Source organism: Eucyclogobius newberryi, unplaced genomic scaffold (assembly GCF_026437365.1).
Source record: "Eucyclogobius newberryi isolate DKJ021-1_F unplaced genomic scaffold, fEucNew1.0.hap1 SCAF_10, whole genome shotgun sequence".
Classification (NCBI taxonomy): Eukaryota; Metazoa; Chordata; class Actinopteri; order Gobiiformes; family Gobiidae; genus Eucyclogobius; species Eucyclogobius newberryi.
This window is the reverse complement of record NW_027315724.1, coordinates 35,976,556-36,003,726: the sequence shown is the minus strand read 5'-3', so window position 1 is coordinate 36,003,726 and position 27,171 is coordinate 35,976,556. Positions and strand designations below refer to the sequence as shown.

General features: G+C 44.8%; 1 protein-coding gene across 1 annotated transcript in view; it reads right to left on the bottom strand.

The window, feature by feature from the left end:
* The window catches only part of brip1 (BRCA1 interacting helicase 1), a 67,487-nt gene that overhangs the window by 37,097 nt on the left and 3,219 nt on the right, over positions 1-27,171 (bottom strand). The window contains exons 5-13 of the mRNA XM_072457123.1: positions 26,433-26,570; positions 11,670-11,927; positions 7,216-7,434; positions 6,327-6,526; positions 5,458-5,590; positions 5,192-5,331; positions 4,132-4,303; positions 2,296-2,436; positions 1,457-1,618 (exon numbers count right to left, since the gene is read on the bottom strand). Of these exons, the coding sequence (XP_072313224.1) occupies positions 1,457-1,618; positions 2,296-2,436; positions 4,132-4,303; positions 5,192-5,331; positions 5,458-5,590; positions 6,327-6,526; positions 7,216-7,434; positions 11,670-11,927; positions 26,433-26,570 (1,563 nt within the window). The remainder of the gene's footprint in view (positions 1-1,456; positions 1,619-2,295; positions 2,437-4,131; positions 4,304-5,191; positions 5,332-5,457; positions 5,591-6,326; positions 6,527-7,215; positions 7,435-11,669; positions 11,928-26,432; positions 26,571-27,171) is intronic.

Here is a 27,171-nt window from a genome sequence, read left to right as displayed (position 1 = left end):
GCTTCAGTCCCCACTTCGGCCCCCAGGTAAAGTCCTCTGGCTTCAGTCCCCCGGGTTCAGTAGATGCAGTACTACGATGGGATGCGGTACTATGATGGGATGCAGTACTATGATGAGATGCGGTACTATGATGAGATGCGGTACTATGATGAGATGCGGTACTATGATGAGATGCGGTACTATGATGGGATGCGGTACTATGATGGGATGCAGTACTATGATGGGATGCAGTACTATGATGAGATGCGGTACTATGATGAGATGCAGTACTATGATGGGATGCAGTACTATGATGGGATGCAGTACTATGATGAGATGCGGTACTATGATGGGATGCAGTACTATGATGGGATGCAGTACTATGATGGGATGCAGTACTATGATGAGATGCGGTACTATGATGGGATGCAGTACTATGATGGGATGTAGTACTATGATGGGATGCAGTACTATGATGGGATGCGGTACTATGATGGGATGCGGTACTATGATGGGATGCAGTACTATGATGAGATGCGGTACTATGATGAGATGCGGTACTATGATGGGATGCGGTACTATGATGGGATGCAGTACTATGATGGGATGCGGTACTATGATGAGATGCGGTACTATGATGGGATGCAGTACTATGATGGGATGCAGTACTATGATGGGATGAAGTACTATGATGAGATGCGGTACTATGATGGGATGCGGTACTATGATGAGATGCGGTACTATGATGAGATGCGGTACTATGATGGGATGCGGTACTATGATGGGATGCAGTACTATGATGGGATGCGGTACTATGATGGGATGCGGTACTATGATGAGATGCGGTACTATGATGGGATGCAGTACTATGATGGGATGCAGTACTATGATGGGATGCGGTACTATGATGAGATGCGGTACTATGATGAGATGCGGTACTATGATGGGATGCAGTACTATGATGGGATGCAGTACTATGATGGGATGCGGTACTATGATGGGATGCGGTACTATGATGGGATGCAGTACTATGATGAGATGCGGTACTATGATGAGATGCGGTACTATGATGGGATGCAGTACTATGATGCAGTACTATGATAGGATGCAGTACTATGATGGGATGCAGTACTATGATGGGATTCAGTACTATGATGGGATGCAGTACTATGATGGGATGCAGTACTATGATGCAGTACTATGATGGGATGCAGTACTATGATGCAGTACTATGATGGGATTCAGTACTATGATGGGATGCAGTACTATGATGGGATTCAGTACTATGATGGGATGCAGTACTATGATGCAGTACTATGATGGGATGCAGTACTATGATGCAGTACTATGATGGGATGCAGTACTATGATGGGATTCAGTACTATGATGGGATTCAGTACTATGATGGGATGCAGTACTATGATGCAGTACTATGATGGGATGCAGTACTATGATGCAGTACTATGATGGGATGTACCTTGTAGGAGGACAGGAAGCAGAGCACTCCTTTGGACACGGCTCGACACACGTGCAGCAGCAGCTCGCCCACCTCGTCTTGAAACGCGTAGGTCTCTGTGTGCTGGAACGTGGCATAGAGTTTCCTGCCCTGAGGCCCGGCTCCGACCGTGCCCACCCAAACCTGCAGGAGAGAGAACGTGAGGGGCACATCAGAGGGCACTTCAGGGGGCACCTCAGGGGGCACCTCAGGGGGCACATCAGGGGGCACATCAGGGGGCACAACAGGGGCACTTCAAGGGGCATCACAGGAGATCAATGGACCTGCTTTTTAATGACTGATGTGAATTATAGTTTAAGAAGCAAGATGTTATAATTATGTAATTATTTGAAAGGGAAAGTGCATATTAATGAGCCAGATGATAGCAAAACAGAACTGTTGTGTCTAGGGATGTCAAGATTATTAGGTTAATCAATAATTGTGATTATTTAGGTCACAATAAAATCACAAAACTAAAAAAGTAATTATATATATATATATATATATATATATATATATATATAAAATCGAAACGTATTAAAAACATATATAAAAAAGTGACAATTTTCTAGCTCAATTAGGTCTTTTTTTGTTCAATTTATTAATCAAAATTAAGTAAAGGTAAAATGCTTTTATTATCTTGCCGTTTATGTCAAACAGATGGTTCAGAAAGTTTGAGTTGATAAAGCGAGTCACATGTTCAGGAGCGTTAGATGTGCTCAGAAAACAAGAACATCTAGGGTTTTTTGTCTTGGTCACAATGTTAATAATCGTTAAATCGTCACTTTTATTCTCACAATAACCGTTACACATCTTTTGACCTGTGACTTGTTGATGACGTGGTTGGCCTCCAGTTGAATGGTGAAGTTGACGCCGAGTTCAGAGGAAAAGGAGCCCATCGGCGACAGAGTTCCAGAGGTCAGAACGACGCTGTGGACGTTCCCGCTGAGGTCAGAGAACGCCTGGGACAGAGTAAAAAATCTTAACCATATATTATAATAAGTCTTATATCAATACACTACATTTTAGGTTGTTTTTTTGGACGATAGATTGAATTTAAAGGACTGTATGGGCCACAAAAAAGGGGCAGATATTGACTTTTTGTGTGACTATTGTCACTGCTGAATGTCCAAAAATGTTACTACTAAGGCTACCCCAAATAAATTGTCTGTTTGCTGTAACCCAAGTCAACATTTTTCAAGTGGGTCGGACGGTAGGCAAATTCTTATTTTTTTTTACTTTTTTTGAAGGCAAAAAAAAAAGATCAAAATATTGCCATTTTTTGAGTCGGAGTGACCACCAGGGGTCAGAGGCTTCAACAGTCAATGACGGAAAACGTCTCTATCAACCCGATCAGGAGACTAAATCTCACGATTTTAAGATATTTCAATCGACCTTTTGTTTGCCGCTATCCTTTATTTTGGTAGCGAGGGCGAGCGGGGGAACATGCGGGGGACACGGGCGCCGCCATGTTTGTTGTGATGACGCTGCTGGGGATGTTTCAATCACAGAATGCATCGCTTAAGTCAAATTTCACCCCGTGATAGAGAAACACATGTCCTATGGACACTTGAGTGTCGCCGTCAGAGGCAAACAAACTTATAAAGCAATATATCAACTGCGCGTTCTGTTTCGTTACAGACGCATGTGAAGGACTGAATAAGAAAACACACATGCGGTGCCGCAGTGCGGCATCAGTTCTTTGGGTTGAAAAACAGGGTTAACAACGTGATAAAAATATTCAACACGGCGGTTTAGGAAAGACCGGTCGGTGAGTTGGCGAAATAATTGAAAAATAAAAGATTTTGACGTTTTTTCAACAAAATGCTGATTTTTTTTTTTTTTTTCAGTCGGCTAGTTTCACACCGGGTCAGTCGGGTTACGGCAAACAGACATATTATTTTGCTCAGCCTAATTATAATTTTTATATTATGAATAATTTGCAGGTTAAAAAAAAAACAAGCACTATAGAATTGTGCTTTGTGATAAAAGAAAAACAATTTTTTTTTTCATTCATTACGTGTTTTTTCTTTATTCTCTTTACTACTTTTTAAATTTGCTTTAGTTTTGTTTTTCTTTACGTGTTTTTTTCCGTTCTTGATGTATTTATTTCTTTGTTTATCCTTTTTTCTAACTTCTTTTTGTTCCCTTTCTTACTGCAATACTTGCTTTTCCATTATTATCACTACAGTCCACGGTCACTACAGTCCACGGTCACTCCGGTCCACGGTCACTACAGTTCACGGTCAGTCCACGGTCACTACAGTCCACGGTCACTCCGGTCCACGGTCACTCCGGTCCACGGTCACTCCGGTCCACGGTCACTACGGTCCACGGTCACTCCAGTCCACGGTCACTACAGTCCACGGTCACTACAGTCCACGGTCACTCCAGTCCGCGGTCACTACAGTCCACGGTCACTCCGGTCCACGGTCACTACAGTTCACGGTCAGTCCACGGTCACTACAGTCCACGGTCACTACAGTCCACGGTCACTACGGTCCACGGTCACTACAGTCCACGGTCAGTCCACGGTCACTCCAGTCCACGGTCACTACAGTCCACGGTCACTACAGTCCACGGTCACTCCAGTCCGCGGTCACTCCAGTCCGCGGTCACTCCAGTCCGCGGTCACTCCAGTCCGCGGTCACTCTCACCACGGCCGGGTTGAGGCACCAGAAGCTCAGGCTCAGCACTTCCATCTTCACCCTGGCGCTCCTCTGCCGGTGCCTCCTCACGATGAAGCCGTTGGCGTCGGGCACGTCGGGCGGGGCCTGGTTCGACCACACGTAGCTCCTCTGTAACGCCACTCGGTAGTCGTCGGCGAAGCTGCGACACCGAGCAGAAAAGAGGACGGAAAGAGCAGAAGATTCGCCCGCGATGAGCCGATCGTTAGAGCGCAGGAATCCGGTCATAATTTCAGTAGTTTTGACTCGTTTCAACAGTTTCAAACTCAATTACCGTATTTTCCGGACTATACGTTTTTTCATAGTTTTGGCCGCGGTGCGACTTATATTTATACTTATATACTTATACTCTGGAGCAACTTATAAGTGATATTATTTGTTATTGTCACACTTGCAACTGCATTTATATTTTCATTTTTTCTTCTCTATTATGCATTTTTTGGCTGGTGCGACTTATACTCCAGAAAATACGGTTTCAAACTCAATTACTCGATACGAAGCGACAGGCTCCATTTGGGCTGGACGATATGGACAAACATGAATATCTCAGCATGTTTTTGCGTTAACTTGACACAGATATTCACATAAAACTAAACGTCTCATTTGGTCCATAATCTGTCAAATTTGTCCATTTTCAAATCAGGTCCGACTGTAATTTGTTCCTTTTTGCGACCGTCAAACCAGTTTCAAACCAGGTCTAAAGCAGAACGAAACCAGTAAACAGAATGATCTAAACAGAAGGATCTAAACAGAAGGATCTAAACAGAAGGATCTAAACAGAATGATCTAAACAGAAGGATCTAAACAGAAGGATCTAAACAGAAGGATCTAAACAGAATGATCTAAACAGAATGATCTAAACAGAAGGATCTAAACAGAATGATCTAAACAGAATGATCTAAACAGAATGATCTAAACAGAAGGATCTAAACAGAAGGATCTAAACAGAAGGATCTAAACAGAAGGATCTAAACAGAAGGATCTAAACAGAAGGATCTAAACAGAAGGATCTAAACCGTGAGAGCCTGACCTGCCGCTCCCTCTGTAGAGAAAACCCAGCACCATGAAGAGACTCTTGAGGACGGTGGAGGAGGCCGAGCTGATGGTCGGCAGCTCCACGATCTCCTCTTTGACCTTCTCCTCCTTCTCCATCACCAATGCCAGGTTTTGCTGAGAGAAATAAACAAAAACACCTCAAACTAAAGTCAGCACAAGATAAAATGAGAACTCTCGGTGCAAACGTTCGGTCATTGCATTGACAGATAATGATGATATTTTAATAAACATGGTCAAAACCTTGAGCAGGGAGAACGTGTCCGGGGTGATTCCTAAAGTCTTGAAGATGTCCACCACTTCTCTGCCGCTCCAGACTTTAGAGGCGCTCTCAAAGCCGCGCTCGCTCATCAGACTCTGGCTCTGCTGGATCCAACTGGAAAACACATTCAGACTCGATTTACACATTTGACAAAACTGTACTTGTTTGTGTTGTTTTAAGCTTTGAATTTTGAAAAATGGGCGAAAAAAATAGAAAAAAAAAAAAAGATGAAAGAAAACATAACATAACAAGCACAGCGGTGGACAACATTGCCAGGAGCCTCCTCCTCTGCGCTCCAGGGGCCTCCTCCTCTGCGCTCCAGGGGCCTCCTCCTCTGCGCTCCAGGGGCCTCCTCCTCTGCGCTACAGGGGCCTCCTTCTCTGCGCTACAGGAGCTCCAGGAGCCGCCTCCTCTGCGCTCTACAGGGGCCGCCTCCTCTGCGCTACAGGGGCCTCCTCCTCTGCGCTACAGGGGCCTCCTCCTCTGCGCTACAGGGGCCTCCTCCTCTGCGCTACAGGGGCCTCCTCCTCTGCGCTACAGGAGCCTCTTCCTCTGCGCTACAGGGGCCTCCTTCTCTGCGCTACAGGAGCTCCAGGAGCCGCCTCCTCTGCGCTCTACAGGGGCCGCCTCCTCTGCGCTACAGGGGCTGCCTCCTCTGCGCTACAGGGGCTGCCTCCTCTGCGCTACAGGGGCCTCCTCCTCTGCGCTACAGGGGCCTCCTCCTCTGCGCTACAGGGGCCTCCTCCTCTGCGCTACAGGGGCCTCCTCCTCTGCGCTACAGGGGCCTCCTCCTCTGCGCTACAGGAGCCTCTTCCTCTGCGCTACAGGAGCCTCCTCTGTGCCCTCTTACTTGATGAGGCTGTAGCAGAAGTCCCTCAGGGGCTCGTGTTGGGCCCGCCTGATTTTGGCCCCGATCATGGACTCCAGCTCTTCTCGGCACAGATTCAGATTCTGCTGATTCAAGGTGTAACTGGCACTCTCACGCGCACAGTCCTCGATGTTATGGGCCTCGTCCAGGACCAAGATCTGACCCTCCAGGTTTATCTCCATCTGAAAGAAAGAGCGAGGATCAAACAAATGATGATAAATCATGGTGAGACACTTAAGGAAAAACTCTTATTATTTATTGTTTTAAGGTCAGTTTATGCAAACAAAATTGCCTAATCTGCTTGTAAAGTGGTTTTATTTTTACATTTAATCCACTTGTATACATACATTTTTTCTTGGGCATTTGGAGAAAACACACTTTTCTCCCACAGAGACAAAGATCAGCCCTTAAATCTGCTCCTACACCAAACTTTACACTCTTGGACTCCAACGCAAGAACTTGAATAAATCCGGCTTAGAATTGGATATCAACAAGTTTTAAATCTAAATAATTAGGCGAAATTAGCATTTTCAGGCCCATTTTCAGTCGGATCAGGTTTACTCAAAAACAGAAACACATTTGTACCATCGTTAACGTGAGGCTCGACTTACTACGGATCGTTTAGCTACAGAAATCCACTTCACTTTCAATCTGGAGCGTTATCAATCCTGTACGAGTCTGTGTCTTTGTTCTGACCTCCAGCATTTGTAAATCCAGTCATCCACAATTTCTGACAAAATGTGATGATTGCTGCTGAAGCCGTTAGCTTCAATGCTACTCTATCGGGTTACGTTTTATGCGTTTTGCGGTGATTTAAACGTCGTAGAGTAAGAACATCAAGCGGAGGTAAAGCGGCCTCTGGTTCACTCACGCTCGCTCTGATGAGCGGGTCCAGGAGGTAGTTGTAGGGGCAGAACACGATGCTGGCCGTCTGCATGAGCTCTCGCGCGGCGTAGTAGGAACAGGCTCGCAGGCGCTTGCCCAGAGACACCAGCTCCTCGATGTCCCAGGCCTGGTTCAGCCCGTGCGTCCTCTGCAGAGTCCACTGGTCCCGCATTCTCTGGACGTTGTGGTAGAAGCGACAGTGGCCCTGGAAAAGGAAAGGAGACGGGGATGAACATCGTGAGTCCGGATGATCGTCATCGTCAGGGGTTACGGGGCCACGTTCAGCTCGCGCCAAACAATTAATAACACGGTTTTCTTGGGGCCAAATCGCAACTTTTTCACGATACAAGTGGGAGAAAAAACAACCACGTTTTAGCACATTCAAGAGGAAATTACCGTATTCTCCGGAGTATAAGTTGCACCAGCCAAAAAATTCATAATATAGAAGATAAAAACATATATAAGTCGTATTTTTGGGGGAAATTTATTTGATAAATCCAAGACCAAGAACAGACATTATTTTAAACTGCATTTACAGATTAAATAACAGATGAGAACATGGTGAATAGGTGTACGTATGCTAACGCTAACACCTTCAGCTACATGACGCATGCTAACGCTAACACCTTCAGCTACATGACGTATGCTAACGCTAACACCTTCAGCTACATGACGTATGCTAACGCTAACACCTTCAGCTACATGACGTATGCTAACACTAACACCTTCAGCTACATGAGGCACAGACAGAACTGTGGTAAGTGTCTGGTATGTTAGCGTAACATATGAACAGTTATTCAGATAACTATAGCATAAAGAACATGTAACATGCTAACAAGTTTACCAAAGCATCAGTTTTACCCCAAATCACTAAATCCACTGAATTCTTCTTCCTCTGTGTCACTTCTAAACAACTCCACAAACTCCAGAGGAAGAGGAAGTGCAGATTCTTCTTCTGCGTCGCTTAGAGCCTAGAACGCCCTCTTGTGGTCGTCAGTGTGACGATAACAAATAATATCACATATAAGTCGCTCTGGAGTATAAATCGCACCCCGGCCAAAACTATGAGAAAAGGTGCGACTTATAGTCCAGCAAATACGGTACTGAATCGTGAAAATGTCGCTTTGACCACAACCAGTCATTTACGAACATAATCGTTAGCTGCAGCCCTGGTTTAATGACCGTTTTCTTTAGTTTCACACTTGAATGAGATGGTTATTAGTAATCCAGGTCAACAGTAACCCAACAAGTCATTTGGTGTCAAGAATTGTGACCGTTTTGCGATAATCCTAAAGGCGAACATTGAATATCGCCCTCCCTCGTCCCCGGCCTTTGATCAAATGGAACAAATTTACTTCTATGGCATTATTATGGGTTACAGTTAACATCTTGTCCAACCTTTCACCTCTGCGCGGCCTCCTTTTGTTCCATTTTCTAGTGTCTACGTAACCCGAGCCCGCCATTAACTGTAAGCGATTATACCACGGCTGGTCCGCGGCCCTTTTTTCCACACAGGTAAATGTCAAAAGCGCCATTCAGAGCTCCTTATTTGGGACATAGGACACTTGTTTGCCCCCCACAGTGTCCCAGCGCTCAGGCGCCTGCTATAATGAGTACAATTATCCCGTCAACTCAGGTGTTTTTGGACAGAGCGGCTTCACTTTGTACTCGTCCGATGGCCTGGTCTTAACCCCGCAGAGAGACAAACGCCAAGGATGACTTACTTAAAACACCCCGAGGAAAGGTTTTGTGTGGTTACCGTCACATGTGGTGCGGCAGAGATTTATGCGGAGAAAAGCAGCGTTTCAATCTACGATAAAACAGTGAAGTAAAAAGTGAAGCTACTGTGCTGTGAGGTCAAATGTGTGCTGGTTATGCACTTGGACGCTCTTTAACAAGTATTTTAAGTTGCTCCAGCTCCAGGAAGTACCAAAACGTGCCTGAGCTGGCTAAACTGGCTGCGCCTCACGTGGACGAGCAGCAGGTCTACTCCGAGCTCCTCAAAGTGTAGCATTATCAATAATACAATAAAGACGTCTCCATCTAGAAGCCTTCAGGCACCACATTCCAACTATTATTTGGTTAAAAAATGTTTTTAAAAAGTCAAATGTACTGTTTTTTTTGCGACTATAAATCGCACTTTTTTTCATAGTTTTGGCCGGGGTGCGACTTATACTTATACTCCGGAGCGACTTATGTGATATAATTTGTTATTTTCACCCTTGCAACCGGATTTCATACTTCAGTGCGACTTATGTTTTTTTCTTTTCTTTTCTTGCATTTTTTGGCTGGTGAGACTTATACTCCGGAAAATACGGTATTCGAAATAATCATTTGACAAGATGACTAGTCCAATACTGAAATAATACCCTGTTAAAAGCAACAAACAGAAATGAACGCTGCATCAGACGACAAACATGTTCCTTGATGTTGCACTACAGTTACACGGTCTGTCTCTGGGGCCCGTCTAATCCCTACACTCCGCTTTCTACGCCGCAGACAGGGTCAGAGCCTCGTTTTGAAGGGTTTATCCCGACTCTTATTGAGATAAAGGTCACGTCGCCCGCTGTACAAAGCTGTGTCACCCCGAGGTGTTGCGCTGAGAGGGTGGGACCTTGAGCAGGCACCTGCGCTGACAGCTTAATCACAGAGAGTACATCAGATACAGGCTTTATGAAGGGCTTTATAATGGCTTTTATAATGGGAGGAGACGTGCAGGGGATAAGTGTCAGAGCGGGGCCACAATAGACCGGGACGACCAGAACGCTGAAGAATACAGTATCACCTTCTCCCAAAGACAGTCGCCGTGGAGAGGCCCAGCCCTAGAGCCGCCTCTCGCGCTACAAATAATCTCACGGGGAACATGACGAGGGCAGGGGACAAGGGCACGTTTCTATTCTACAGACAAAGCATCGCACGGAAACTATTGTGGTGCGATTAGGAGGGCTGCGACTAACGATTATTTAAGTGTTCCACAAGTCAAACATTTATTTCGACTGTGCAAGAGACTTTTAAAATAAGTTTTTGACAAAATAGAGGTTTAAATTGCTGGGTTTCTGATGACAACACAATGTTCTAAAGTCTAAAGAAACTAAAATGAATATTGTTAAAATCCTGATTGTTATAATTTACTGAGTTCTAGGCTGTAGTCGATCATAGAAATGATCAAGCTCATTTGATGATTTACCTTTCATGATAAAGTACAGTGAAATCAATAGGAAATCTGGCTCCACAGTCTCATGAGAGTCAGTGTTACTCCAGGTGCTTTTCCAGATTCCTTCTTTGCATAATATTGGCCGTTAATGTACACACACGGTTTTGTTGTTGTTACTATTATTCAAGCACAACCTCAATGGACATGTATTATTATGGGCCACACCGTGAACCACAGAGCTGAGGCATGCAAATGTACCACTGTGGACAGCCCTGGCCTGGCAGGGACAGGGCTGTCATTCTGGGCTCTACAGAGAATATAGCTTTATTTCTACAGAAGTAGAACTTCATCTTAGGCTCATATCACTTAAAACAACATAAGACATAAATAGAAGCAGTAAAACAAGAGATGGATTATAAAAAAATCTGTTCATCTCTGTAGCTCACGTATGCTCAATCCCAATGCATTTGGAGGTCCACAGCACAGAGGACTAAAGAGTTTCTGAACAGACTTTTTGTCCTCATGTTGCCAATGGAACTCTGTAGCGCCTCCCAGAGGCAGAAGCTCAAACTGAGGTCTGACATGACGATCTTAGCTTTACGAGTTTAATTAAAGTACTTTCACAAGATAATATGATATTGCATTTGCATTGGACAATCATGAAGAATGTGCTGTTTGTGTTGATTTTTCAAAGGCCTTTGAGTCAGTGGATCATTGTGTTCTCTTGGATCGTCTAGATGTTTTTGGGTTCAATACAAATTCTAAAAAGTAGTTTTCAGATTTCCTCACAAATAGAGCTCAGTTTCTGCTGATGCTTTCAATCTGAATTTTCTGACCTTAATAAAATGAGTTCCTCAAGGCTCTGTCCTTGGACCACTGTTATTTATAATGTATATAAACTCAATTGGATATAATATAAAAAACACAGTAACATCCACTTGTTTGCAGATGATGTGATTCTTTGTGCTAGAGGATTTTCACTCCATCAAAACTGTGTTAATGTGTTTTATGCATTGGTTCATTTTATTGAATGTTTTATTTGTGTTTTAGTGTCCTGTGTTTGTTTATGTTGTGTTTTAACAGGGACTCATGAAAAATAACTTCTCATTGGGTTTTCCCCGTATAAATAAACTAAATTAATTACATAAAATTAATGAAAAAACACTAGCCATTATCAATTGTTGCAGCCCTGGCACAAATGACTGTTGTTTTGAAAATCTATCTCGTTAAACACAGAAAACAATCATTTGAAGGGACATGGTTTTGATTCTTTGCGTGGCACTCACGTCCTTGCCCTCGCGCAGGTCCTTGCAGCGCTCGTTGCGGTTGGCGTGCGGTGCCACCTCGGGGTGCACGCACGAGTGGTCGCGGCTGGAGAGGATGGTCATGGGCACAGAAGAGTACTGCGTCCGCTTCAGCTCGTGCGTGATCTGCGTGATCTGCTTGTGAGTCCGCGTCCCAAAGAAGATCTTGGGGATCTTAGGTCTTTTGATCGACGCCTCTTCAACCGAGTTACAGGTACATTCACGGCACGCCTCGTTCACCTGCAAAAGACAAAAAATATTAAATTAAATCAATCAGTTTCGATCAGGGATGTCAAGATTATTCGGGTTAATCAATAATCATGACACAATATAATCACAAGAGCCCATTTTAGAAGCAAGTATTTTTCATTCAATATAGTCAAAAAATAGACCAAATGTAATGTACCGTTTTAATCTGGCCGTTTTTGTAAATAAACTCATAAACTTTAATCATTCAGAAAGTTTGATTTGGTAAAGCTGGTCATAAACCAGGAAAGGTCAACCCGACTTCCTCGACTCCATCAGCCACGACCATCAGCTCATCATCGGTCGGGCGTGGCAGAGGATGTACTTCCTGCAAATGGTGGTGCAGTTCTACACGGCTATCATCAAGTCCATTCGCACCTCGCCCGTAAGTTTGTCAATCTTCTTAACGACAATAGCAATTAAACATTTTTGGATCCTGATCAATAAAATGCACATATTTAATCATTCTCCCGCCAACACTCTCTTGACAAAAGAAGTGTGGGAGTATGTGTATGTGAATCTTTTTTGTTTTTGTTAAAGGAACAGCAATCTTGAGAAATAAAAACAAACAAATTATTTAAATTGTTTATGTTAATACAAATATGACATTAAACGCAAACCATGTTTTGTAATATAGGGCTCTGTGTTGGGAATTATTAAAATCACATAAGTGGTCAGTACATTGTGAGGTTCTTCACCCCAGGCTCACACCACATGCAGACCAGCTGCAGTCCAGCTGCAGTCCAGCCGCAGACCAGCCGCAGTCCAGCCGCAGACCAGCCGCAGACCAGCCGCAGTCCAGCTGCAGACCAGCCGCAGTCCAGCTGCAGAACAGCTGCAGTCCAGCTGCAGAACAGCTGCAGTCCAGCTGCAGAACAGCTGCAGTCCAGCTGCAGAACAGCTGCAGTCCAGCTGCAGAACAGCTGCAGTCCAGCTGCAGTCCAGCTGCAGTCCAGCTGCAGTCCAGCTGCAGAACAGCTGCAGACCAGCCTTAGTCCAGCTGCAGAACAGCCGCAGTCCAGCTGCAGTCCAGCTGCAGAACAGCTGCAGACCAGCCGCAGTCCAGCTGCAGAACAGCTGCAGAACAGCTGCAGACCAAACGCAGTCTTTCTATAGCATTAAAGCTAGGTGGTGCTGGTGCTGATGCTGGTGGCAGCGGCGGCGGGGCCCAGGCGCTCCAGATGCTTTCCGTTGGATTGAATATTTACCGTACTAATGCAGGGCAACAGGAAATCATGAGAAATACATCTATCCATTACATATTCACTGAAAAAAGGACCTTTTACAATAAAACTAATGTAGACCGTCCTTTTGGCAGTGTTCAGGTTAGATCCAGGACATGACCAGGTCTGACCTCAGGGCTGGTCGGGTGTCAGTGGTGGATGGGTCATTTGTGTTGAAGCGGCAGTTGCAGTTTGCCTATTTCTCTTCCTTCTTGATAACAAGTCGATTTAATTATAGAAACAGCTTCAGTCAGATTGAGAATGACTTTTGGATGAGTGTGGAAACATCCAGATGATACAACTGAAGCTTTTGATGCCATGGAACACTCCTGGACGAATGAGGGATTACACCAATTTACTTCCTTTTTAATGTCCAATTGAGCATTTTATCTGTCAGCTTCTTTTCCTTTCTACTCTTTTCGTCGTCCGTATTATTGTGCACAAGGTCGTTTGAGTTGAAAGACGTCAGATTAGAGCTCTTACTCGCTCTCCAGTTTTGTGTTCAAGTGCTTCTAAAACACTCTCAGCCTCTTCCTCGGCACCTTGTTTTGATCATTCTCCCTTTTATGCTTCAAATTGTGATCGAAAGCTTCCATTTCCACAATGCTTTTCAACACCTCTTCCTTCGCCATCTGCAATTCCGTAGTGTCACCCGTCGGCTTCGTTTCATTTCTCCTCTTGTTATCGTCCTCACCGCTCGAGTTAAACTGCGTCAAGTTGAGTTGCGACTCAGTCTTGTCTTTCACCCTCTCCACTTTTGTGTTCAAGTGCTCCTCATTTCTGCTGCTCTCCTCCGTTTGATGCCTTCTCACTCTTTCGTTTTTCTCCTGTGCCTTTGGACCTTCCGCCTCCTCTTTTCGTTGCTGGCCGTCCACCTCAGTTTTGGCCGTTTTCTCCTGTAATTTGCCTTCGAGTTTATGGTCACCTTGTTCCACGACGTCCATCTTTTCGCGTCCTATGCTCAGCTTTCTCATCAGTCTGGTTATTTCCCTCATTACTTTTGTCCATTTCTCATCGTGAAGACTCTCGTTTTTTACATTTTCCTCAGGGAGTTTAGTCTTTTTCGTCATAACCTGCTGACGTTTCGTTTCAAGATTCCCGATTTTTATATTTGCCAATATGAGTTTCGTGCCCGTCTGTCGAAACAGCTCCTCTGTGTTTTTTAAGCTGTTGGTCAATATCTCCAACGTCTGTAAAAGCTGTGTGAAGTTGGTCTGTGCCACCATCAGAACGCCCTTCAAATAATCATTGGTTTGATGGAGCTGCTGTTTGCAAGTCTGTTCTTCCATTAAATGTTGTCCCAAGTTTTCTATAATCCATCGACTTCGTTCCCGTTCTAGAAGGAGTTCCCGTTTTTCGGCGTTTATGTACATTAACTCTTCAATGACCCGACTATTTAGGTCCTTTTCCTGAATTAGTTGTAATTCATAGTTTCTTCCCCACTTTGCCTCTTCTGTCAAGCGGTCAGTTTTTTGAAGCAGCTCAGCCTCCGTAGTCTTTAACTTGTTGGCTAACGTTAGATAATGATTGCGTTTCTTCTCAAAGGTTTGTGACAGCTGCGTGTACGTTATCCGAGCCACCATCAGCTTCCCCGTCAAATCATCGTTGGTTTGACGGAGCTTCTGCGTGAACGTCTCTTCTGCTGTTAAAAGTTTTCTAAATTTTTCTACCCTCACTTTATATTGCTCCTTTTCCTGAAGGAGTTTATTTCTTTGGTTGTTTTCAAGTAACACATGTTGTCTTAACTCTTCAATGACCCGACTATTTAGGTCCTTTTCTTGAAGAAGTCGTTTTTCGAGCAGTTCATTTTTTTGCCTCAGATCTTCAATCATCTGGAGGTTGTGGTCGTCCAGACATCTCCACACGTTCCTCTCCTTGGCGAGCTCAGTCCTTTTACGAGTAAATTTCCCAACATTCATTTGTAGAGGATGTATTCTTGATCTCACAACAAAAACTGTTCAACGGCCGGCACTCAAACATGCCCTAAACTGATTTTAATGCATGTTCTCCCATTGTGTGAAGCACTTAAAATGGCCGTCCGTACACATTGTGCTCTACAAATGAATTTGCCTTGCCAAGTAATAATATATTTCCGGCTAAAACGGCTTTGTCTGATATCACAGATGCGATGTCAACTTAAGCCATTGCGATGTTGCTTTTTTACGCTTCTTCTTCCCGTCCCCCGACCCTGCACGACTCCACCTCCTGTAGTTCTTCTTCTTCTTCTTTGTAGTTGTTGTTGCTGCATGGTCGTCATATGTACAGTTGATGTGATGATGAAGTCGCACCATGATGATGATGTCACCGATGATGTCACTGATCACCAATATTCTACCACTCTAAAGCCGTGTCCCAGTTCAGGGTCTGCACGCTCCTCGGTGGTGGCGCGGGCGGTGGTGGCGCGGGCGGTGGTGGCGCGGGCGGTGGTGGCGCGGGCGGTGGTGGCGCGGGCGGTGCGGCGGTGGTGCGGTGGTGCGGGCGGTGGTGGTGGTGCGGGCGGTGGTAGTGCGGCGGTGGTGCGGTGGTGCGGGCGGTGGTGGTGCGGCGGTGGTGGTGGTGCGGGCGGTGGTGGTGGTGCAGGCAGTGGTGGTGCGGCGGTGGTGGTGCGGCGGTGGTGGTGCGGCGGTGGTGGTGCGGCGGTGGTGGCGCGGGCGGTGGTGGTGCGGGCGGTGGTGCGGGTGGTGCGGGCGGTGCGGCGGTGGTGCGGGCGGTGGTGGTGGTGCGGGCGGTGGTGGTGGTGCGGGCGGTGGTAGTGCGGTGGTGGTGCGGCGGTGGTGGTGCGGCGGTGGTGGTGCGGCGGTGGTGGTGGTGCGGGCGGTGGTGGTGCGGCGGTGGTGCAGGCAGTGGTGGTGCGGCGGTGGTGGTGCGGCGGTGGTGGTGCGGCGGTGGTGCAGGCAGTGGTGGTGCGGCGGTGGTGGTGCGGCGGTGGTGGTGCGGCGGTGGTGGCGCGGGCGGTGGTGGTGCGGGCGGTGGTGCGGGCGGTGCGGCGGTGGTGCGGGCGGTGGTGGTGGTGCGGGCGGTGGTGGTGGTGCGGGCGGTGGTAGTGCGGTGGTGGTGCGGCGGTGGTGGTGCGGCGGTGGTGGTGCGGCGGTGGTGGTGGTGCGGGCGGTGGTAGTGCGGCGGTGGTGCAGGCGGTGGTGGTGCGGCGGTGGTGGTGCGGCGGTGGTGGTGCGGCGGTGGTGGTGGTGCGGGCGGTGGTGGTGCGGGCGGTGGTGGTGCGGCGGTGGTGCGGTGGTGCGGGCGGTGGTGGTGCGGCGGTGGTGGTGCGGCGGTGGTGGTGCGGGCGGTGGTAGTGGTGCGGGCGATGGTAGTGCGGCGGTGGTGCGGTGGTGCGGGCGGTGGTGGTGCGGCGGTGGTGGTGCGGGCGGTGGTAGTGCGGCGGTGGTGCGGTGGTGGTGCGGCGGTGGTGGTGCGGCGGTGGTGGTGCGGCGGTGGTGGTGCGGCGGTGGTGGTGCGGGCGGTGGTGGTGCGGCGGTGGTGGTGGAGTTCCGAGGAGGAGGAGGATCTCAAGTGTTGTTGTTGTTGTTTTATGGCGGTTGGCATCCGAGTGTTGCATTACCGCCAGACTTTATTCCTCAGACGTTTCGTAGTCCTCAGACTCTGTCGTAGTCCGTAAAAGTACTCCTCCCATCGCTTTGGCGTTACAAAGCCCATGAGGTCATGATGTGTTTTTGTGACTAGTGAATAGTTGTTGTGTCAGAGACCAACCGGCCTTATTCCAGGGAGACTCTTCTTCACCTTCCTCTCCCTCTCTGACGTTCGGTGCTTTGGAAGTACAAAGCCCATGAGATCATGGGACGTCTTTGTTGTTTTACAAAGCCCATGAGGTCATGGGACGTCTTTGTCGTTTTATCCTTTAGAAGTCCTTCTTCCATCACTTTGGCGTTTCTAGGCCCATGAAGTCCAAGCGCGTTAGAACATCCTCTTGCTCCTCATCCTCGGCTCAGTCTCCAACACCCCCCACCTCTATAAACGTTTACCCAGCCCTGTGCTACATAAGTAAGCAACCACAGCCTGACACAAACCCTGTGACTGGATCGCCAGAACGTTCCGCAGATTGAACTCCCGCCCATTATTCCGAAACCACAAGGCCAACCCGGCCCTTTCCCTATCATAAGAGCTCGTAGGCTTTGAACTGAAGAATGGAGTCTAAAGGATAAAGGTCTAAAGGATAAAAGTCTAAAGGTCTAAAGGATAAAGTCTAAAGGATAAAGGTCTAAAGGATAAAGGTCTAAAGGTCTAAAGGATAAAGTCTAAAGGATAAAGGTCTAAAGGATAAAAGTCTAAAGGATAAAAGTCTAAAGGATAAAGGTCTAAAGGATAAAGGTCTAAAGGATAAAGGTCTAAAGGATAAAAGTCTAAAGGATAAAAGTCTAAAGGATAAAGGTCTAAAGGATAAAGGTCTAAAGGTTAAAGGTCTAAAGGTCTAAAGGTCTAAAGGATAAAGGTCTAAAGGATAAAAGTCTAAAGGATAAAAGTCTAAAGGTCTAAAGGATAAAAGTCAAAGGATAAAAGTCAAAGGATAAAAGTCAAAGGATAAAAGTCAAAGGATAAAAGTCAAAGGATAAAAGTCAAAGGATAAAAGTCAAAGGATAAAAGTCAAAGGATAAAAGTCAAAGGATAAAAGTCTAAAGGATAAAAGTCTAAAGGATAAAAGTCCAAAGGATAAAAGTCCAAAGGATAAAAGTCTAAAGGTCTAAAGGATAAAAGTCTAAAGGATAAAAGTCTAAAGGATAAAAGTCTAAAGGATAAAAGTCTAAAGGATAAGGTTCTAAAGGATAAGGTTCTAAAGGATAAGGTCTAAAGGATAAGGTCTAAAGGATAAAAGTCTAAAGGATAAAGATCTAAAGGTAATGTAACACTTGGATACCAACTGCCATAAAACACCAAAGAAGAAGAACACAAGAGCTGAGTTCAGTCCCTTTTTTTAAATCTTTTTCTCCTTCTTTACATTTCTCTCTCCACTCCTCCAGATTTCTCTCTCCACTCCTCCAGATTTCTCCCTCCACTCCTCCAGATTTCTCCCTCTCGTCACTCTTCTAGATTTCTCCCTCTCGTCACTCTTCTAGATTTCTCTTATCCCACAAAGCTCGTGCATGCAGGTTTAAACGCTTTAGTAAACACTTTTATTAATGCACAAGTCTTAAAATAAGGGCATAACTGTAAAAAGTTTTTGGTTTCAACGTTGTACAACTAGTAGCGTTTGCCGACAATACATGCGTTTGCGGTGACGTCATACGCCATTTTAAAAGGGGCACGCGATATACTAACAAGCACCACGACTGCATCCTTTTCTACGGCATAACGAGCAACGAATACTTTGATTCTTTAGATGATAACGGCAAACTAAGGTACAGGACAAAGTTATCATTCCTTGGTCCGACAACAGAGCAATGTCCTAACAGAACACAGGTTTTTGGCATTTTGGCCTCATATATCCTGGATATCGTATGTCGTAGATGTGCGATTGTGCCCCTTTCAACATGGCGGACTCGGTTGCTACTGTACAAGTTCCCGGATCTGCGAACGCATGTATTCCTTTGTGTCGCTGATGAACACAGTAACAACAGAAAAAGTGGAGAGAAATGTCAGCGGAAGGAGGAAGTAATTTGTGAACTAATCAATACACGGGGGTGACAAATCAATTCAGGCAAAACTAGAGGGTCCGTAGCGTAATCGGGGAGGTAAAGGAGTTGGCCGGGCGATGCCAGCAGAAAATAAAAGGCCTTTGTGCAAAACTCAACGAAACTAAGGACATCAGTAAAAGGAGCGGACCAAAGACGTGATTCTCGCCAACTGAAAGATTAAAAAAGGACACCTCGATATTGGTTTTCAAACTAAACTAAAACTGTGTGAACTGGTTTCGTTGGAGGTAGGTCAAACGCTCTGTCGCTTTTAATTTGTGACGTGCTCCGCGGACCACTTTGCCAATGCTTTCCCTCCGGTTCATTGGTGAATAAGTACGTTTCTGGGCCGGGGTTGCAGTATCGCCGGGCGGCCACTGACGGAACGCGCCCCGGGACAGAAGGAGGCGTGTCCCCGTCGCGCATCACACGGCTCCGAGGCCTCGGCGCGCGGGGGTCTCGGGTTACCCATCCCCTCTGCGCCGCGATCGCCTTACCTGCTGCTGCCACTTTGAACGGTGCGGGCCAAATAATGATCACTTATTCAGGTCAGGTGAAGAGGAGAGAGGGGACGGGGGGGACGGGACGGGGACGGGAGGGTAACGAGGGGGAGAGAGAAGGGGGCACAGGGCAAATAAATGCAGGGCCTTGTCGAAAAGCAGAGGCAGGAAACAGCTGACAACGTGGGATCGTTTTACAGCGATAGCAGAGGGTCTGGCCGAGCGTCGCGTTGCAGACACCCTTCACAAAAGAATGTAGATGGGCCCGATAAGCAAGAGGAATGAAGGGGAATTAAGTTTACCAATGGTGTAAAAAAAAAAAAAAAAAGAAGTCAAGATTGAATAAACGTCCTTCTGCAGCGCAAACATTTTACAAAAAGCCAATTCTTTGCTTTTAAAAAAGGTGAGTTTTCTGTATTTGGGCCACAATGATTACTATGTTCATTGTTTGGAGCTCAAAAAGGTTTAGTTTCAAAGGGCAGCGACTATTAAAATAATAGTAATTGGAGTATTTGGATTGTCGTAATCGTGATCCGGAGATGATTTACGCATGATAAACGACATGGTTTTCAGCTGTACACTCTAAGTGTTGTGCCGTTGATGTGGATTTGGGCCGTATTTATGGTCTGGTTGCTACAGTTCTGGAATTACCTCCTGCTCGTGTTCAACCGGCATTTTTAACGTCACCAAATCCATTCCCTCGACCACTTTGCTTGTCTAGAAAACTTTTATTTATCTGTTCAACAGTAAAAGAGGATGTTGAGTAGTCAGTATAAGATCAGAAATCTCAACTTTTAAATCAGTTAGCCTTTAGCTCAGGGGACAGTTTTATCTCAAATAAAGCACTAAAAGCGTAACATATAAAATACGTCCTCAACATTGCCTTCCAGTTCTGAACCAGATTAAAAAAGGGCAAGACTATTACCAGGCCTGAACCAGGACTAACCCAGAATCAAAACCGGTCTAAAGCGGAATTAAACTGTGAGTAAACCAAGACCAAACCAGGTCTAAACAAGATTAGAACTAGTTCCAGAATGAAACCAGCAGATTTTATTAATATTGTTTTAATACCTGGACGATGTGTTGTGGGCCGGATTAAATTGCTTGGAGGGCCTGATTTGGCCCCCGGGCTTTATGTTGAATAGCCCTGCTGTAGATTGTTCATAGCATGCATGTTTTGCAGGCTAATGCTAACGGCTATAGGGAAAATACATGAGACTGGCTCCAGAGTCCTTCACATCACACGGGACCAGTCGAGTTGTCCAGTGGTCGACTTATGAATGTCCATAATTGAAATATAATCATGTTCAGAACGTTGTGTTGAATCGTGCGGTGGAACCTGCGCCTCCAGCGCCTCTACCACAGCCTGATTCTGCAGGTGCCGTGCAGGTGTGACAGAGGAGTCCAGTGTTACGAGCGCTCACAGGTCCATTCTGCGGCGGCTCCCAGACAGAAACCTCACACTCGGGGGCCGGTCCGGGGGGGGTCACGGGTGCACGGAGCTCCACAGGAATCCGCCGCAATAACCTTCAATGCGGCCGCAAACATGACACCCAACACTGGAGTCTGTGCGATAAGACCACACGGCTGCACAGGTGAGGCGGGGCTAAAGGGGACAGCGACGCCTGCTCTGCCAACACTATACAAAACAGACCAATCATAGACCAGCCATTTCAATTTAGTTTAGTTTTAGTTTGTCTAAAATTTGTTTGAGTCAAGATTTAGTTATTTTTAGTACTAATTCTTTTTAGTTTTAAACCCTGTTCGGACGGGTTTAGTTTTACCTGGGGACGTCCGGAAAAGTTATCCCATGAGTTTTTTGTGTGCATTTGGAGGAATAAGATGAAATATGACAATAACTTTTGGGCAAACGCCAGCGGCTCACGTGTGTCACCATCAGAGCCAGTTAAAACCGCAAGCGACAATGAAGGGCCATGTAAATAATTGCTTTTAATTTATGTATTTAGATGTCTGAAGTCATTCTAAATTAGGAAACAAAAAGTGAGAGAACACAGCTAGTGATGTCACGCTAACAGGTCACAGATTTACAGATTTCACTGCCACAATATTTACAAAAAAACAATTTATTATTCGTTTGTTTCAATTCATTTGTTATGTTTGAATAATGAGAGTTTTGTCAGCTCTGTGCCATTTATGGTGATTAATAAAGCTTTGGTGCTTTAGTTGATTTATCAGTTGATAAGCGGTGTTTTTGGTTTGGACGAGGATTTATTATTTATTGATGATGATGATGATGATGATGATGATGATGATGATGATGATGATGATGATGATTCATATTTTATTTGTTAGGACGTATTATTTTTTTTCTGTTATTATTTTGATTATTATTATTATTATTCATTTAATTCCTTATTATTATTCACAGCAAAAAGGAGAAAACATGGAATGAGCTTGCTGAAGATTTGGGAGTGAATCATGAGTTTAATCTGCTTTTTTGTTGTTTTTGTTGTCGTTTTTGTTGTTGTTTCCTTGCACTTTACTGTACAGATGGTTAGTTTGGTCTTAAGCCCTCCGGTCGTGAGTGCAGTTTGGGTCATATACACAAGAGATATTTCTGCCACGCCTCCTTTTAACCCGACCAAGAATCACGACCGGATTAATCCAAGTCCATTTACTTTACCGTGGATATTTAAAGTTGTTTTTTTTTTGCAGTGCAGGCGCGGGCAGCTGCTGGTCCCGAGGCGCGGTCACCAGTGGCTGAACCCCATGCAATATTTATCCCCGTGGCTTTCACAGATCACTAGCCCGCGCCCGAAAAACCCTCTTAATTAAAACTGCAGCGCTCTTCAAAAGGGGCCCATTGAAGACGTCACTCAGCGGCGCTCGGGACAAAAGCAGCGGGTCATGGAGACGGGACGAAACGCGACACCCAAAAAACACTCGCCAAACTTTCTCCCGCCGCTTTCTTTTTTTTCCACTGGCTCGCGGCGGCAGAGCGGGGCCGGGGCCACACGCCATCCCAGTTTTGTTTTTAGTCACGTAAAGTCCAGGAGCAAATGTTAAAAACCCACGTGACGTCGAGATGAACCGGTTAAATTGATAATACATATTATTCGGGACGCAATATAATCGTACGGACCTAAAATAATAATAATAATCGTGACACTTATTGACCTACGTGTGAAAGAACTTTATTTTATCTGGCTGTTTTTGTCACGTTTAGCTTTATTTTGAGGAGCAGTGACATGTCAGAGCACGGGAATGAAGGGGAATAATAAATCGTATGAATGCATTACTAATCTGGACAGCTAAGCTACTAAATACAGTATTTCAGTACTTCAGACATGACGACTCTGCCATCATCGGACTCATCACGGACGACGATGACGCGGAATACAGAGGACTGGCGCAGGACTTTGTGGACTGGTGTCAGCGGAACCACCTCCTCATCAACGCGGGGAAGACCAAGGAGATGGTGGATTTCCGCAGACGCCACCCCACTGCCCCCTCACCAGTGAACATCCAAGGACGGGACATTGAGAGAGTGGACTCATACAAGTACCTGGGTGTTCATCTGAACCACAAACTGGACTGGACTCATAACACAGACGCACTGTACAGGAAGAGCCAGAGTCGGCTCTACCTCCTGAGGAGACTCAGGTCTTTTGGAATGACAGGGCCACTCCTGAAGACCTTCTACGACTCTGTGGTGGCATCAGCTCCTGTAGGTGTGGCCTTGCTGGAGCAGCAGCATCACAGAGAGGGAGAGGAAGAGGCTGGACAGAGTCATCAAGAAGTCCAGCTCCGTCCTGGGCTGTGCTCTGGACTCGGTGCAGGAGGTGGGGGACAGGAGGGTCCTGGCTAGATTCACATCTATGCTGGACCATGAGTGTCGCCCCCTGCAGGACACTCTGTCCGCTCTGGAGAGCAGCTTCAATGAGAGACTGATCCACCCTCGATGTGTGAAGGAAAGGTTCCGTAGGTCTTTCCTTCCTGCTGCTGTCAGACTTTATAACAAAAACTGTTAGTACTGAACACTCGCAATACTGACCTAACCTAGTGCTGATGTGCGGTTCTGTCATGTGTGCAATTGCTGTTGGAATTCATGTGCAATTACTGTGAAATTCATGTGCAATCTATGTGCTGTCGTGACACATATTCATGTGCAATTACTGTCGGGATCACATGCAATGGTATTTATGTATTTATTTGTTTATTTGTCTATGGGAGTTTTTGTTTATTTATAGGAGATCTTCTGCTGAGGGTGTTTTTCATACTTCCTGTAGGTGATCTGTTCTTCTGTATCTACCTCTGTATCTACCTGCGTTGCACCAATGAAATTTCCCCATGTGGGACAATAAAGGAATATCTTATTTTCTGGACTATAAGTCGCACTGGAGTATAAGTCTCATTTTTGGGTTAAAGACCAAGAACAGACATTTAATCTTGAAATGCAGTTTAAAATAATAACAGATGAGAGAACATGGTGAATAGGTGTACGTATGCTAACGCTAACACCTTCAGCTACATGACCTATGCTAACGCTAACACCTTTAGCTACATGACGCGGTGTACATATGCTAACACTAACACCTTCAGCTACATGAGGCTCAGACAGAACTGTGGTAAGTGTCTGGTATGTTAACGTAACATATAAGATAAGATAAGATAAGATATGAACAGTTATTCAGATAACTATAGCATAAAGAACATGCTAACATGTTTACCAAAGTATCAGTTTTACCCCAAATCACTAAATCCACTGAATTCTTCTTCCTCTGTGTCACTTCTAAACAACTCCACAAACTCCAGAGGAAGAGGAAGTGCAGATTCTGTGTCGTTCAGAGCCTAGAGCGCCCTCTTGTGGTTGCCAGTGTGAAAATAACGAATAATATCACACATAAGTCGCTCTGGAGTATAAGTCGCACCCAGGCAAAAACTATGAAAAAAAGTGCGACTTAAGAGATAAGATATTCCTTTATAGTCCAGAAAATACGAGATATTAAAAACAAATGGGAAAACGAGGGTAACTTTGTTTTGACAGATGAAGAGTGGTAAATGTGTTCATCCCAGAGAAGAACCACAAAGTCACATGAGTGGAATGGTCAGTAGTGCTTTGAGTGGACTGGTCAGTGGTGCTTTGAGTGGACTGGTCAGTGGTGCTTTGAGTGGACTGGTCAGTGGTGCTTTGAGTGGACTGGTCAGTGGTGCTTTGAGTGGACTGGTCAGTGGTGCTTTGAGTGGACTGGTCAGTGGTGCTTTGAGTGGACTGGTCAGTAGTGCTTTGAGTGGACTGGTCAGTGGTGCTTTGAGTGGACTGGTCAGTGGTGCTTTGAGTGGACTGGTCAGTAGTGCTTTGAGTGGACTGGTCAGTGGTGCTTTGAGTGGACTGGTCAGTGGTGCTTTGAGTGGACTGGTCAGTGGTGCTTTGAGTGGACTGGTCAGTGGTGGCTTTATTGGGGCGAATTGTGCCGGATCAAACATGTTTTCTTGTTGGAGTGGACTGATCAGCGGTGGATTGAATGGACTAGTCAGTGTTGGATTGAATGGACTGGTCAGCGTTGGTGTGAAGGGGCAAGGGGTCTAACAGCTCGGTGGCTGACCTCAGATCAGATTATACGGATCGGCGTTGGACACGCGACACCGCGGGCGAGATGGAGTTACAGAGCCAGAGGAAAGCGGGATAAAGCCGTCTTTCAACAAAACCCAATTAAATACACTTCAAATGTAAAAAAACATGTATGAGACGAGGGATGTCATGAGTTCATATGTCAGAGGAATTATTGTGAGCGTAAACGTGATTTCATGATTATTAACAATTAAAAAACAGTCTAAATGTTCTTTCCTCTTAACACAGTAGTTTTAGAAGGATTAATTTGACGTAAACGGCGAGATAAAAAAGCACTTTACGTTCAGGTTTACTTTTTGCTTCACATTTCTTTTCAATTTGAACAAAAAAAAATACTTCATTTTGTTAGAAAATTGTTACTTCTCTAAAAAAAATTATGAAAAAATAATAATAAAATGACAATGTTCTTATAAAAATGTCAGAATTATAATTTTTTTGTCTTTAAATCTTCCCTGGAGACGCTTCAGAGTCTCATACAAAATGAGATATACATTATTTAAATTATACTTTTCTTCTGTATCATGATAAATTGATGCATCTTAAAATAATCTTGAATCCTTTGTGATTCATAGAGACCACAAGTATATTTCAATACTAGCCCAATAGAACTGCAACAGAATAAAAAACATCATCGATTATTAAAATATTAATCTGAAAAACGGACAGGGCCAAGTTTAGATTTATTGCTTCATTTTGTTGACACATTAGACACAAAATAATTCACAGAGAAGATATTAATTAAGTCAGTTTAGTATTTGAATCAACTAGATTTTAGTGAAAATTAATGTAGAATTTAAAATTTAGCCCCATTTTTGGAGTTTAAACTTGAAAAACTCGAGTTTAAAGAACTGGACATCAACAACTGCTTCTGTACAAACGTAATAAAAACTAAATATATCTTTTGAATGTTGACTCAAAATGCCACCTATAAACAGGAAGTTGAAACTCATGAAACAATTTAATCGTCTTATATATTTGCAAAGGTTTTAAAACTTTGCAAATATCTAAGACGAGTAAATTGTTGTTTTGCAGATATAAAGATACAAAGTTTAGATTCATGTCAAAGACTCTTCTCTCCAAGTGGTGGATTTGGTGGAGAACATCGCCATCCGGTGGTTGGACAAATAATAACTCAATAATACTCACGTCCTCATTGTTCGTTCCTTTTCCTGTCACATCAAAAATCTGAGCATGATCTGATTTCTGGAGTTCTCTCATGATCGAAATGTGGTGTAAACAATTGTGTCTGATGAGAGTAACCCCATTTCCTTCAGTTTTGACGAGGAAAATGATGCATAGTTAAAATGTCCCGTTTTGGTAAATTGTGTTCTTTTTACTTCATTAAAATATTTGTCAAACTCAAAAAATATACACATAACATATAATAAACTATATATTTGTTTGTCTTGGTCATGTGGCCGTCCCTGCTGGCCTTTGAGTGCCTTTAAGGTGGAAAAGTGCTACAGAAATACACTGTAATAATGACAGTTTTGGCCTTTTCGTTTGACGTTCTGGTTCGTTTGTAAAAATGAGCCCGACCCGAACGCCGTGGTACTCACGCCGGCCGGAGGAAGGCGACCGCTCCCTGGACTCTGCTCCGGAGACTCGTCCTCGTGTCGGGGCGACGTGCGGCTCTCAGACTCCGGCTCGTCGTCCAGGAAAATCACTCCCTTCTCCAGCCGCGGCTTTTTACGACTCTAAAAACACAGACACGACTTTAAACTGTGTCCAATGTGCAAACTAAACATTTTAACCCGTTTAACACATCATTACTTTCATGGTTTTGTCACATTATCATTAAGTTTTAGTTGAAAAGATGTGTAAAATTAAATCTAGCATGAATTTAAGGTGCACGATGTGACTGTTTGTTTTTCCACCAATAATGGAATAAATGCAAGACGGAGAAGTTTAATGACATAAGCAACAAGTATTTATTTATTTTATTAGCATTTTATTTTATTTATGGATGCCTTATTTGACACATTTTGCTATTCTTCTTCTTCTTTATTATTATATGCTGCGCCTTAACACCAAAGCAAGGTCCTCTTTTGTGACTTTTGATCATTGACAATGGCAATAAAACCATAAAAAGTTACAAAGTGCACCTTTAAACCCACAACAAACCAACAAACATTGTATTTCAAATATTTAATTAGGGCAGCAACGGACGATTATTTTAGTGCCGTCAAACGATTATTTCTATAGAACACAAGAGACCTTGAAATGACCTTTAAATGACCTTTTAATCCCACGATCGAAACACAAATCTACCGTAATCGTAATAATTTCCCCCAAATG